Raw genomic sequence first — 14,410 nt, 5'->3', positions numbered from 1 at the left:
ATTCATTATTGACTAACTTCCAAGCCTCAATTTGCATCACACTGCTTGGCCACTTTGCATCTTAATGCTTTTTCTTTGTTACATACGTATGCAATGACATTTCATAACTTCACAGTGAAAAGTAAGAAAAATATCCCAAATTTCAGATAGTACCAGTATGGCAGAATCTGGATTGTGGAACATGAATCCTTTTCCGCTTTCTTTATTTTCACTGCAGAAAGGTGAATTTACTGCATGAATATACATAAATATTTTATTATAGAATCACTCCAAATATATCTGAAAAGTGACTTTCTTTTTTCAGAGATCTTACATGAACAAGATTAAGCAGAGCCGGAGCAGTTGGACAGTTAACTGGGTTTTGGGCAAATCACCTAAAATTTCAAACCAAACAAATGGTATACAAAGTAGCTTATAGCCAAGTTAAGGTAGACCAGAATTTCTGGTTTTTCAGAATATTCATTAAGATAAGCAATTAACTATTGGGAATCAGAAGGGTGAAACATTTGGAAACTTTTCCATAACAAAAGGCAATATCACCAAAAGGAAGTTCTGGAAGAATAGATGCAAATACAGAAGAACCCTATCAGATCGGAAGGGTGAAAGGTACAGTAGGTGAAGAATAAGAAACTGTTGTCATGGCACCATGGCATTTCGGCAAGGTAGTACTACAAGACTCTTTTCCATATTCCTGATATTTTCCACATATCCCAAATTTTCTGGGTCTCACCACCCTGGTGCATCAGGAAATTAATCACCAATGTGTGTCAGGGCATGCCTTGTCGCTTCATGACAAGTTGAAAACATTGATTAAAAGAGGGAAGAATGTTGCAGCTATAACCCTTTACTCTTACAAGTTACAATGACTATTGGTCATTGATAACAGACCACTTACATATTGATATCCTGTTTACGGTAAAAGCTTAATACTAATTAGGCTGATAAATGACTGCCTTGAAAATGAAATCCTAGTTCAACAGTCAAGCTCTTCCCAGTGGTACCCCCACTGTTCAGGTGCAAGCCTCAGCGTGTAACAAATTGTTTAAAAATGGACATGCAAAGTGGTACTTTATTGGTTCTGGTGCCCATGAACAAGCTTCAAACTTGCTACTGTGGTTCTTTCTAATCTTTTTCAAATAATATGAAAAATATGGGGAAGTTGGTGAGATGGTAAACATTAACATGTACAGTTTCATTGGCATTACATAAATATTATGAAACTTAAATGTATTTACCAGACCTGCGTCAGGGTAGGTTAGTTAGCTGCCAATGTCTGCTCTCCAATCTGATATTTGATTTGGTCCATGTCTCCATGAGACTGGACCCATCAAACTAACTGCACTAGATCTATCATGTAAGCCAGATCTGTGGCACCTCAATTTTTTGTATAATTATATTTTAGAACACAGGAATGGTTTAATTTCTTTCCTAAATTTTCTTGGAAGATGATTTCCAACTATTAAGAGTAAGGATGGGCTAATAATTTGATTTTAAATACTATCCAAAAAATCCCTCTAGGAAACAATTTTATCAAAACCATTGACTGTTATGCCATACAAAGCAAGCATGGGCTTGTATATTCAGATATTTACAATATGTTGTCTAACTACATCTGCACAGTAAATACTGGCTTTTAAGCCTTAGCTAGATATGTCAGACTGAAAAATATGCTGTGCATCATTCCCACCTGTGTGACAAGCACGCAGCATGAGAAATGAGCAACAACTTCACTTGAATATGTTTCATCTCATTATTCAACTTTAGGTTTGATTCCTCGGTCATTCCTTAAGAAATGGAGCACAAGGAATACCTGACAACTCTGATCATAGAAGAGAAGTTAAATTTCAGACCATGAATAGATATCTCAAATCTTCCACTGTAAGCCGAGTTGCTGAACCACCCGCTTGATCTTCTCCAAAAGCGGATGCAACCATCTTTTTCTTCTCCTCCTGCAAATCAATGTTGTAGCAAATAAGTATTACTAGTGAAAAAAATCCAAATACCAAAGATGATTACAAAAATATGTGAATATCCTTCACACAAAATAGTACCAATATATAATTGCACAATTTGTTGTCACTCAATTGTTCCTAACTCATAGAAGCACAATAGGCACCCAGAGTCCCAACCAAGAGACCAAAGTTTAACTACCAATCTCACCTTTCTGGGGATTCATATAGAATATCTTGGGTAAGTGGCTACAATCGAACCTGAAGTCCATCTAGCAAGAGGTTTATTCTCCCGCTAGCCCAGCTTTCACTCAGTTTTTGTCCATCATCAAGGGGACAAAATGGTTATTATGGTTGTTTATGTGAATGATATAATTATGTCTGGAAATGACAGGGCCAGCATTAAGGAAATAAAAGCCAAACTGCAAACACATTCCCAAACTAAGGACTCCAGGGATCTTCACTATATTCATAGCATAGAAGTAGTTCCTAACACATGCATAGGAATGCTTACTCCAAAGCTAGCGGACATCCCACTGTACCCTAATCAAAAATTTGGGGTCGATGACGAAGAATTACTGGATGACGTTCATCATTACAGAAGTCTGATAGGGAAACTGATTAATCTTAGTATTATGATACATGACATCTCCTTCATTGTTGGAGTTCTAAGTCAGTTTATGGAGTGCCCTACAAAGGCTCACTGGGATAATGATGTCCATGTACTTCATTGCTTTTGAGGTGCTCCAAGCAAAGGGCTAATCAATCATCCCGATCAACATATGGATATGGTGGCCTTCCCTGACGCTGCTTGGGTAGATTCTGCAAGTGAACGACTACTACTTGTATTGCAAGTGATCCAATGTTCCATAAGCACACCAAACATATGGAGGTGGACTGCCACTTTGTTAGAGATGTTTTGATGAATAAACTGATTGTCACTCCCTTTGTGTCCTCAGCTGGCCAATTAGTGGATATGTTTACCAAGGCACTGTTTGTTCCTAGTTCTCATTCTAATTGTACCAAGCTAAGCATGGGTGATTTGTATGCTCTAGCTTGAGGGGGAGTTTCAAATTCTTGTGGCACAACTTAGGGGCAACTCTGACCCTATCTCGTGGCATTTTAGGTTTATTTAAGTTTTATTCCTTGTATAAGTCTGCCACTAGTTTTTAATGGCTGGAAGATCATTTCTCCTTTTAGAATTAAGTTATAAAGCTCTAGCCAGCAATTAAAGATATCATCTAATCACAGGCCTCTTCTTTGACTTGCGATAACCCTTCTCTTCCTCTTCTTACTTATTCTCCATCTTCTCTCTTTTCTCTGTTCTTGGACTGGTTATAAGATCTTGGTTTCTAAAAAAGGAGAAGCAAGAGGCTGCTCCCAAGTTGTTGTGGCTAAATAGTCAATATGTGAAGATGTAAACCTTGCTTTTGGTGCACAAGAGAGAAAGTAAAATAGTCTATGCTTGAGCCATTCTTGTGCTTAAATACTCACCAGTGAACTGGCCCAATGAGGACATAAATCCATGAATGTAGACACACTGCTGAACAACATAAATCTTGTCTTCATGTCGTTTTAATATATTCATCATTGATATTTTGACAATTAAGCACCATCCGGTAAACCTGGTCTGATGCAACCAGCATTGGCAAGTAGGGCCCCTCATTATTTGGGCCCAAAAAGCCCACAAATCTTGCGGCACCAAGAGCAAGCCACATTCCCTAAGGGGTATTTTGGTCATTTTACCACATCCCCTTGAGGTCACAGTGGCCTTGTTTGATTCCCCTTAATTTTAGGAGTCCATATCTGATTTTGTTTTGTCCTAAGAGTCCTCTTTGATTAGCAAGTTATGAAAGAGTACTTGTTCCATTACGAGTCTTAGTGGAATCCAATCTCAAGTAGGATTCCTTTTTTAATTTGATTTGCAAGTTGTATTCATTAAGAAACTGCTACTTAAGAGTCATTTTCCTAGTTTGGATGTTGAGTCTAATTGTACTAAGGAATTTTAATCCAAATAGGATTCCTTAGTTGAGTCCAATTTAATTTTTGGTCCTAATTAGTCTTTTATTTGTTGAGTCCTAGTTTAAATTTCCTTCAATGTAAGGCTATAAATAGAGCCGCCACCCCCACCCCAAAAAAATTGTAACAAATCAATTTGACTAATTGAATGAAGCTTGCTTTGAAGGAAGGGATGAAGTCATGGGGAGTCAAGGAGGAGCTCCCACGGCTGTAAGCTTCAATTTTCTTGCAAATTCCAGACTTTATTTTCTTCTCCAAAGCCTGCAGCAGCCATAGAAAGATTCCAATTTTCTGCAATTGATCACAGCTCCCTTCACCTACAAGTAGGTACTGCCTTCCCAATTCCATATCTAGCATTCCCTCTTTGTCCCCCTTTCCATGTGCCCTTCTTGTTTATTGTCCTGAATTTTCGGATTTTTTTAGAGAGCCAAAATTCAATTTCAAATCTAAGCCAATCTAACCGTTAAATCTGTCCCAAACTTTAAGAACCTCACCCCCCCCCCCAAACATTAGTGACCTTAGACCCTAGTTTGACCCATTTTGACCGTCCAATTTTAAGATATAATTATTTTCTTGAATTTTTGTACTTCCCAAGACCCTAAAAACAAGAATCTTAATATCTTTTAATAGTGACAAGTTGCCAAACAAGAAACCGTAATATCCAAAAACAGCTAATTTCATCTCTCTATTGCATAACTAATGTTCTACTCTTCTCACTTTTCGACATAGTGCCTGTAGAAATTCTCTCTTGCTTTTCAACATAGTGCCTCTAGAAAACTTAAGGCATTTTCTATTAATAGTTATGAGGTTATTTTTGTTCTGTTTTAGAACTGTAATCATTTTTAATCAGCGCATATTGTTATAGAACTTAGTGATGCTAACAATTAGCTGAAAAGAGACGTTCCATGCCCAAGTGTCATGAGCAACTACCATCTCAATTTCATCTGCCAATAAAGAGTTATAGCACTTCCAGCCTAAGTTTCCGAAGCCCTGGACAAAAGAAAAACCTTTTCTAAACCAAAAGTATAATGCATTAACTTATGTAACATGCCCATATAATCAGCATTGACTCTTGGAACTTTTCCTCGCGAAAAAAGCACAAAATCTCTCTACATGCTTCATGAAGAAGGGGGTTGAAAAGGAAGCTGAGCTAACAGACAAAGAGGAACTTAAGTATTAACACTTCTAGTGACAGAACATACCAAAATCTCAACAACACCATTTCTGCCATGAGAGCACAGCCCATTGACCAGGCTGTTTAGTGTGACCACATTCGGAGAAACACCCTCGTACTTCATTCGTTCAAGGAGCTCAAACGACCTATCAATCTCTCCTGCCTTGCAGAATCCATCAATCAAGCAGTTGTAGGTAACCGTATTAGGAGAGCAAGAAAGTTGTGACTTCATCCGGTCAATCAAATTCAGACCTTCTTCATGTCTTCCTACCTTGCAGAGCCCATCAATTAGAGTATTAACAGCGATCACATCCGGTTGAACAGCAAATCCATCCTTTTCTCCTTCCATAGACATTTTCTCAAACACCTGCAGTGCCTCATCAACCCTGTGCGATTTGCATAGGTTATTCAGTAGAATTCCAAAAGTTACAACACTAGGCTGAATGCCCATGTCCTTCATCTCAGACATAAGCAAGTTCATCCTCTTAAAATCCCCCTCCCAGCCCAATCCTGTCAAGAGGGAATTGCAAGATGGAACCTCCACTGTTCCGCCCATCTTCATCACGAGGTGAAGAACATCCCAAGCCTGGCCGGTATTGCCGGTTCTGCAAAGCTTGGTAACCAATTGAGTTAGCCGCACTGTATCAGGGAAACCCCGTGGTCGCCCATTTTGGACACCCGGTCAATTAATTCTTCCGCAGTGACCACCATTCTAGGTTGATTCCTTTTCAATAATGCCGAGAAGACAATAGAACCAGTGACATCATTGGGAGGAGATGATGAATCGGGCACAAGCATATATTTGAGGATACGCAGAGCATCGTCTGTACGATCTGATTTGAATAGAACGTCGATGATGGTATTGCAAAGGTATGCGTTCCGACGCGATGGATCGACGTCATTGTGTTGTAAAAATGTTTAAAACTTTATATAAATATTTTATTTATTTAAGTGCTTTTATCCTGGTTTTATTAGTCCCCACGGGACGAAGGTGTTTTAGGGCGATTTATTCTTGCGTCCGCTGGGCTTACGGGTGGTCGCTCGCCTGGCGCCTTGGCCCCGGGCCCCTCCTCTCCCCGCCGCCGGTTTCTTCGAGATTTCTTTTCTCTTTTTTTTGTTTTGGTTGTTGTCGTTCTCCTTTTTTCCTTTTTTGTGTGTCTTGTTCTTTTTTCTGGTTTCCCCCTCCGTCCCTTTCCGGGCTTGTTTTCCCCGGGTTTCCCCCCCCCTCCCTGTCCCTCGGTGGTTTGTGGTGTCTGGGGTGGCCTTGGCGGGTTTGGGTGCGTCTTGGGGTGGCCTGGCGGTCGTGGCCTCTGGGTTTTTGCCCTCCGGGGTGAGCGTCGGGGGCTTTCCCTGGGGTTGTCCCGTTGGTTCCCTCTGCTTCGTGTTTTCCTGTCCGTTTCCTGGCTTCCCCCCGCGCCTCGTCCCCTTGGACTCGGATAGACTCCATGGCCATCTGGGCTCTGCCGAAACAACGTATAAGAAGTGATGCAGAGTCGCGATTAAGGGAGACGCCACGAGCTTTGGTTATCTGAAGGACCTGAGATAGCTTTTGGTGATACTCGGGTTCTCTGCTAGCGAGCTCGAACACGGCCTGATAGGCGGAGGCAGAGTACCCCTGTCGGAAAAACGACGAGATCGGCGATGAAGGTGATGATGAATATTGTTCGATCCATTCAAGAAATTTCAGAGCTTTGGAGCTATCACCCAATCGCCGGATGACTTGGAGGAGACGAGGATGGGTGAATGGTGAAGTATAGGACGACAAAAGCTGCCGGAGTTTTTCATCATCCGAGTAAGCATCTTGTCTTCGGAGTAGCTCTACAATCCTGGTCACGGCCTCTGCATCATCATCTGCTGACGCTGCTCTCTTCGTCGTCGTCGTTGTTGTAGGTGCAGAGCTGCTGACATCCAATGAGAAATAGCGAAGAAATACAGATAAAGAAAGCTCCTTTCTTGTTGGGTATTTGGCCAGCCCAATCCCATCTTTGTCAATTTTGCAGGCGATACTCCCTAGCTCCATTCTGGTTTGGGGATCGGCTCAGGCAAACGTTGGGAAGGACGCTTGTGCGTGCTTGCTGCCACTGCCCTCACCACTTCACGTCGACTTGGGCGTCAGCATCTGGCTGGCCGGTCGTCCCTCGTTCGGCCCACTCGCCTTCCTGTTCCCTCGGCTGCTGTCCTCACGAAGTGTTTCGCTCGCCCTCTGCGGTTCCATTTCCTTCCCCTCCTGTTGGTTGTGGTGTGTTTGCGGGAAAAGAGTTTTCTTTGGGTTTGCCAACCTATTGTTTTGTGCGTGTTTCGGGGTTGTTTGGGTTTTGGGGTCTCCAATTCTGCCATGGATTGGATCAATTGATCGATCCTGGGTTTAGAGTTTAAAATCCGGAGACCAATTTGGGAGGGAATAGATATTCAAAACATACACCAGCAATATTATATTATGAGATTACACACCATGCTAAACAAGGGTGAAAGCTTCGGATTCACATCCTCGTAATTCCCTTCCTAACAATTCCCTGTAATTCCCTCGTAAGATTGTGCCATGTGGCATTCAAGTAATCCAACAGTTATCTAATTTAAAATAAATTTAAATTTTATTTAAACCCACCCATAAATTTGAATTTTATTTAAACTCTAGTTTGTTGGGAAACCTTTGGACTTAAATGCCACATGGCACAATCCTATGTGAATCCAAAAACTTCGCCACCCCCAAAGTTGTCCCTAAAACAAATGTCACCCCTGAATTATCAAGTTTATCATCTACACCCTCTATAAGGAAAAATATGTCATGATACCCCTAATGTTAGGAAATCGAAGTTAATTGCTGATATTAACAAGTTAAGCTTTTCAAAAAATCGAGAATATCTTTAAATGAAAAACCTAATGCTTGACTTGTTTTTGTCATTCATTATTCATGATGTCTATTTTTACATAATTTTTTTTTCTTTTTCTTTGCTATCTTTTAGCTATAGAATCAATGTAAGGATAATATCAAAATTGAACCAATAAAAACTAATTTAGGATAATAGTATTAGTAATAGAGGATATAATTGATAAATTAGATAACTTAGGGGGTAACTCAAGAGGTGACATTGAAATTGACAAAAATTCATTGCCTCCCGCTATCTTCCTCTATGACAAAAATTCTTAGATCATTTTTTTTTCTCTTTTCAATTTCATATAGAAAAAATTTCAATGTTTCAACATATGTTTATTTCTAGATATTTATTTGGTGGTATTATTCCTCTATGACCTAATCTTGTATTATTGTTTGTATTATATTTATTTATATTAATATAAAGTCTCATCTTCTCCAAAAAATAAAAAGGTTAATTAATACTTACCTCCCTCGAAGGTTGTTAATTGATATTTAGACACCGGCTTAGTTGGATAATTGACACTTGTTCTCTCTCTTTCTAAAAATATGACACATACCTCTTTTATCATTAATTTTTTTGAGTTAAGTAGAATCTTTACTATTACTTTTTTTTAAAGCAATTTACAAGGGCACCCACTATTTTAGAAGGGAAACTAAGTAACTACCCACTATTATCTTCAAAATCACATGCCAACCTACTTGTACAATTATAAGTTATCGGTTTTTTTTTTTGTTTTTTTTTTGTTGTGGGGGGGCCCGGGGGGGTGTTATATATAAATAGCGCGGGGGGGGGCCCCCCCCCCCCCCGGGGGGGGGGCCCTTCCCCTTTCCCGCGGCATAAGGTTAAGTTTTGATGTTAAGTGATGCGTAAGATTGCCTAAATGCCCTTTAGACATTATACCCTCCTTTATCTAACCTTTAGGTGGGTCAAGGGAGAATCCCTTCATCCATCTTCATCCTATGTGTGATCACATTCCCTCCCCACCGGTGACCGGTCCAAACCAGACTTGGCTGCTAAGAGTTAAAAATTTTCAGAGAATGAAGCTGATTCTTCAATTTAGGATATTGGTCGAGTTCTTAGTTTTCTTTCTACTATCCATGCGCTTTGATTTGGAGAAAATAAATGATTTTCTCTTCCAAACAAATTATTCAGAGCATCCAAATGAGTCGGCATGTCTACAAATCATTAATCTAATATTAGAATTAAACAATAAAAACTTTAATTATACAAGCAATGTAGATTTATTGTATCAACAACCAACTTACATAATTAGAATAGCAATAAAAAGAAGAACCCACCATAGTAAAGAGTGTCAATAGTGTGTTTTGATGTTAAATTTACATTGACTTCAACAACATTCACAAAATAATAGCCAAAGAGTACAGGGATCAATCGATTAATTTCTACCAAAGGACATGAAGAAGCATTACTAAAAACCGAAAAGAATGAAATAGACAAACTGTTCAATAAGCAAAACTAAAACACCCAAAACCCTTCTCCTCGGCTTCCATTCTCTTTCTATTTTCCAACCCCTTCAAATAAGTTTCACTGTTTCTTTCCTCAGCCAACTTAATCCTTAAACTAAATGCTTATGTTCTCAAAAAAAAACTGTCCCTAACTGGTATCATAAAAAAACAAAAAAAACCCATGTTTAGTGTTTTTACTCATCTATATGTTTCATCAGAGTTTTTGTTCACTAACTAATCTCAGTTTTGTTACAGAAAAAAACCCAACAATTTAACATCCTCGATATTCATCTGTCCCTCTCAATAATCTAAAACATACAAAAATGACAATGATGATCATAACATCACCAGTTGCAACCACTACAACAGAAACAGCTACAAGAACCACGGCATCAACGCCATGGGAACAACTTGAGGAAGAAGCTGCGATGTTGTCTCTCTTGAAGACAAAAACTGAAATTTCAAACCTCACTTTTAATACAAGCCCTATATAGCTTTGACTATTTCTATGTTCAATAGAACTCTATCCATCCCTCTGAATCAATGAAGTATCATGATAACTTCTTGGCACTCAGAGAAAAAGAAGCTTAATTTTGGTTTCTTAAATGAATGAAGGAAGCTTAATTTGTCCTTACATTAATCCAACATAGAGGGAGATCATATATATTCGCTCCAATCAGTTGCTGCTTTCACCATAATAGTTTAGATTTTGATGGACAAAACAATAAAGAGCTAACTGAAATGAAAGTGCAATACATGCAAGCATCTTGATCTCGAAGGATCTTGAAAACTTTTTAATATAACATGCCTCAGTTCTCTCACATACCCTAAGATTGTAGCGATTTGCAAAAGCAATCAACCAGAACAGGAAAAATGAAAAGATCTTTATGACAAGCCTCTGTATAACACTAATTCTAAAACAACTAAACCCTCGTAAATATCTAGATCCTTGTAATAATATCTTGTAGCTAGAAAGTTTTCCATCGTTGTTGGATTCGCACCAAGTGTGTTTCAATGCCAATACAAGTTTCACTCTTCCAAACTCTTGTAATCTTCCTATCTTCTCTTCCCACCACTACTCCTAGAAGCATTATAGGCTGACTGATAAGTATGTATCAGAGTGCTAAGTGCTGAAATAGTTGGCTTTAGTAGAAGATAAGAACGGGACAACCAGCTTTTAAAGTTCAGCTTAAAATAGAGCACATTAGATTAAACTCTAAAATCAAATCATTGAAGCCCTTTTTGTTTTCCACCCCATTTCAAATTCAGCAAACAAACGACCATAAGGGTTGAATAGGGTAGAAAACAACTAGGTTCTACTCTATTATTCTTCTTCTTCATAGTGAAACATCATCTCTTCTTAGCCATGGACATAGCTATAGCCATCACATGAACGCATAAATTTCATCTTATGTATGTCTAATAAGGGTGCCAGTCTGGTACAACATTGTATATTTACATCGATATCAACCATATAAAACCATACCATTGCAAAAAACCATTCGATATTGTTTAGAAATGGTCTATAATTCATATGGTAAGGTATTAGTTTCCGATGCCATATCGATGGTATATATTGAACTGTATTGTCTTCCCTTACCCAAAATAAAGAAGATAAAGAACTATATTGTTTTCGTACCATTTGGTACCATTTAAATCTCAAAAATATACCGTGCCATGTTCATTCTATTTTTATACCATTTTTGTATTATTTATACACCAAAATCATACCTTATCATTTTTATACCAATTCTCCATACCCTTTTTTGCACAGAAACACTATACCATACCACCACGATATGCAAATATGGATCCAAATATGGTATGGTATGATTTCGGTTTGAGTGCTATGTTGATACCGCACCAAATTATCGATACCACATACCGTTTTAGACCCCATGAGCTTGAAACATGGAAGACATAATATCCAACAACGCCAAGATCCATTCAAATTGATGGAAATATTGATCGAAAGATGCACTACTCATCTGGCAGGTCGGGAGTTTTGAAAGGTTAGTATTGTTGGGAAAACAACAAAAAGAATAAAAAAGAAATGTTAGATAATGTGATTGAACAAGTTTGATTTATACACTACTTGAAGCACGTATCCTACCTTCAAAATACAGATGTAAGAAAACAAATGAAACATGAAAATTCCATCTATCAATTCTCCTTTGCCTTTGTTGATCGTAGATGCCATATCTAAGTTGCTGCAACTAAAGATTAAACAATCTCCGTTTAGCGAACATGAATAGCTCTTATTCAGTCTTGGTTGTCCATTTTCTTACTATCATTTTCTCCGGTGGAGGTAAGAAATGCTCCCTAGATAGCTAATTAGTTACTGTTAAGGATAATAACGGTTTTTCATAGTCTGAGGACAAAACAAGAAAATCACAAGCAACCCTAGCTGAATCTAGGGTCGCCCTAACCACCGCTACTTCATGTGTGCAAGGCTTCAAGAATTCCACTACCTCCATGTGTGCAAGACTTCAAGAACCATACTTAAAACTCAAGTACTCAAAAGACTCTAGCAGATTACATCTTCAGACTCAGAGTTGCACTCAAACACACAAGTGACATTGTTCATACCAAACACAAATAGATAACTTGAGTAACTCAAACTCTAGAGTTAGAGTCTAAGATTAATGTTGAGCAGGACTCTTGTAACTATAACTATGTAATATATACTACAGTCAATCTCAAGGAAGCAAATCACGTTCTCGTGGATGTAGGTTGCAGAGATCAACCGAACCATATAAAATGGAGTCTCTCCCCCCCCCCCCCCACATTTTCTCTCTCTCTCCATCACCCAAAAACATGTCTCTAACCCTAACTCATGGCATCTAACATGGCATCAGAGCTCTAGGTTTGCACCCATTCATTTCCCTCCCTCAATGGCTTCCTCTCAACAAAGCTTAATAAGATGAATTATTTGTTATGGAGATCTCAGATTGTTCCTCTTCTGAAGACATACGAACTATTTGAGATTGTTGATGGTTCTTCTCTTTGCCCACCCACTGCTATTCCCAATAAATATGATGTTGCGATCTTTTGACCGAATCCTGACTATCAAAAGTGGAATCGTCAGGATCAACTATTGATGTGCTGGATCATTGCTTCCCTTATTGAACTTGTTCATACGCAGGTTATTGGTTGCTTCACCTCTAGAGATGGTCCAAGCTTGAGCGGATCTACTCAACTTGCTCTTCCACTCACATAATGCAACTTTGCCTTTAGATCCTAAATATTTGAAGAGGTAACAGTAGTATTCATGATTACCTTCTTCACATCAAAAATATTTTTTGATCAATTGACCATTTTGGGACGACCTGTGAATGATGAAGAACTCTGTCTTCATGGTTTGAATGATTTGGGAGTTGAATACTCTCCTTTTGTGACTGCTCTCCTATGATGAACTACAATGTATGTTATTGACTCAATAAATTTGGTTAAGAGATGAACTAATGACTGTTAACTCTTCTTCTCTTATGTCAAACAAGACCACTAGCCAACCCATTCCTATTAGGCCTCCATGTCAGCCTTACATAGGACATTTTTCTCCAAGAGGTAGATATTGTCATGGTTGTTTTTCTCCTCATCGTGGCTCTCATACAAATCAGCCACCCCATCAAATTGGCAATCGTCTTATCTGCCAATTTGTGATCGACCTGGACATAGAGCGAAGGACTGTTACCAGCATTTCAATCATGCCATTCAAATTACCTATAATGCAACTCCATCTGTGAATATTTCTGAACTTTCTAGTGCTTCTCTTCCAGATAAAAATTGGTTCCTTGACTTTGGTGCTACACATCACATCACCAATGCTCTTGAGAATCTCCATATTAACCCTACCATGGTTCAGATCTAGTTCAAGATTGAAATGGTGCTACTCTCCTATTAGTAATATTGGTAACATGAATATTGATACATTTTCTTCTCCAGTCTATCTGAATTATGTTCTTCGTGTGCCCTTCATTTACAAGAATTTATTATCGGTCTCCCAGTTCACTAAGGATAATAATGCTCTATTTGAATTTCATCCTGATATCTGTTATGTAAAGGATTGTACGACAAGGAGATGTTTTTTCAAGGAAGCGTTAAGGATGGATTGTACCAAATTCGGTTGGGATCCAATCACGCTCCCAAAGCATTTGTTGGAAAAAAGGCTTTTTTACTTTGGGGCATCTTGCCTCCAAAGTTGTTAAAAATTTAATTTCTACTTTTGAGCTACCAATTAGTTTAGATGATTTTGTTTAAGTTTGTGATGCTTGTCAGAAAAGGAAAGTCACAAACTCCCTTTTCACCCATCAAAATCAGTTTTTGATGGACCTTTGGACTTAATATTTTATGATGTTTGAGGCCCCTCTCCTATGGAGTATTTTGAGGGGTTTCGATATTATGTGATTTTTGTAGATAATTTCAGCAAATTTATTTGGTTTTACCATATGACTGTTAAATCTAAGGTATTTGGTATTTTTAGAGATTTAAGTTGTTTGTTGAAAATTTATTTTCTAGAAGAATCAAACATTTTCATAGTGATTGGGGAAGCGAATATAGAACATAGGGCAAAATAGGAAAATCACAGGCAACCCTAGCCAAATCTAGGGTTGCCCTAGGCCCTAGGCCCTAGCCACCACTATTTCATGCGTGCAAGGCTTCAAGAACTCTACTCAAACTCAACTACCTCCATGCGTGCATGACTTCAAAAACATGGTATTGAACACAAGCTCTCTTTTCCTCACACTCATAAGCAGAATGGGGTTGTTGACCGACATTATTGGCACATTGTGGAAACTGGATCGACTTTATTAGCACATGCTTCTTGCCCTAAAAGGTTTTGGATGCATGCCTTTGAAACTGTAGTTTTTCTAATTAATCGTTTGTCTACTCCAATGTTGAAAAATTCCTATCCATATTTCAAAT

At 38.6% G+C, this 14,410-nt stretch overlaps 1 protein-coding gene across 1 annotated transcript; it reads right to left on the bottom strand.

Annotated features, from left to right (window-relative positions):
* Nucleotides 1-740: 740 nt before the first annotated feature.
* Nucleotides 741-7,162, bottom strand: LOC149012612 (pentatricopeptide repeat-containing protein At3g61520, mitochondrial-like). The gene is given in 4 exon segments (XM_089157634.1): nucleotides 741-1,949; nucleotides 5,171-5,796; nucleotides 5,799-6,049; nucleotides 6,573-7,162. Coding segments are annotated over 4 exon segments (1,572 nt in total). The 3' UTR covers nucleotides 741-1,844.
* Between the last annotated feature and the right edge of the window lie 7,248 nt (nucleotides 7,163-14,410).

The sequence above is a fragment of the Hakea prostrata genome, chromosome 6 (assembly GCF_041222555.1).
Source record: "Hakea prostrata isolate BN-2017 chromosome 6, UWA_Hpros_2, whole genome shotgun sequence".
Lineage (NCBI taxonomy): Eukaryota > Viridiplantae > Streptophyta > Magnoliopsida > Proteales > Proteaceae > Hakea > Hakea prostrata.
This window is presented reverse-complemented; position numbering and strand designations above follow the sequence as displayed.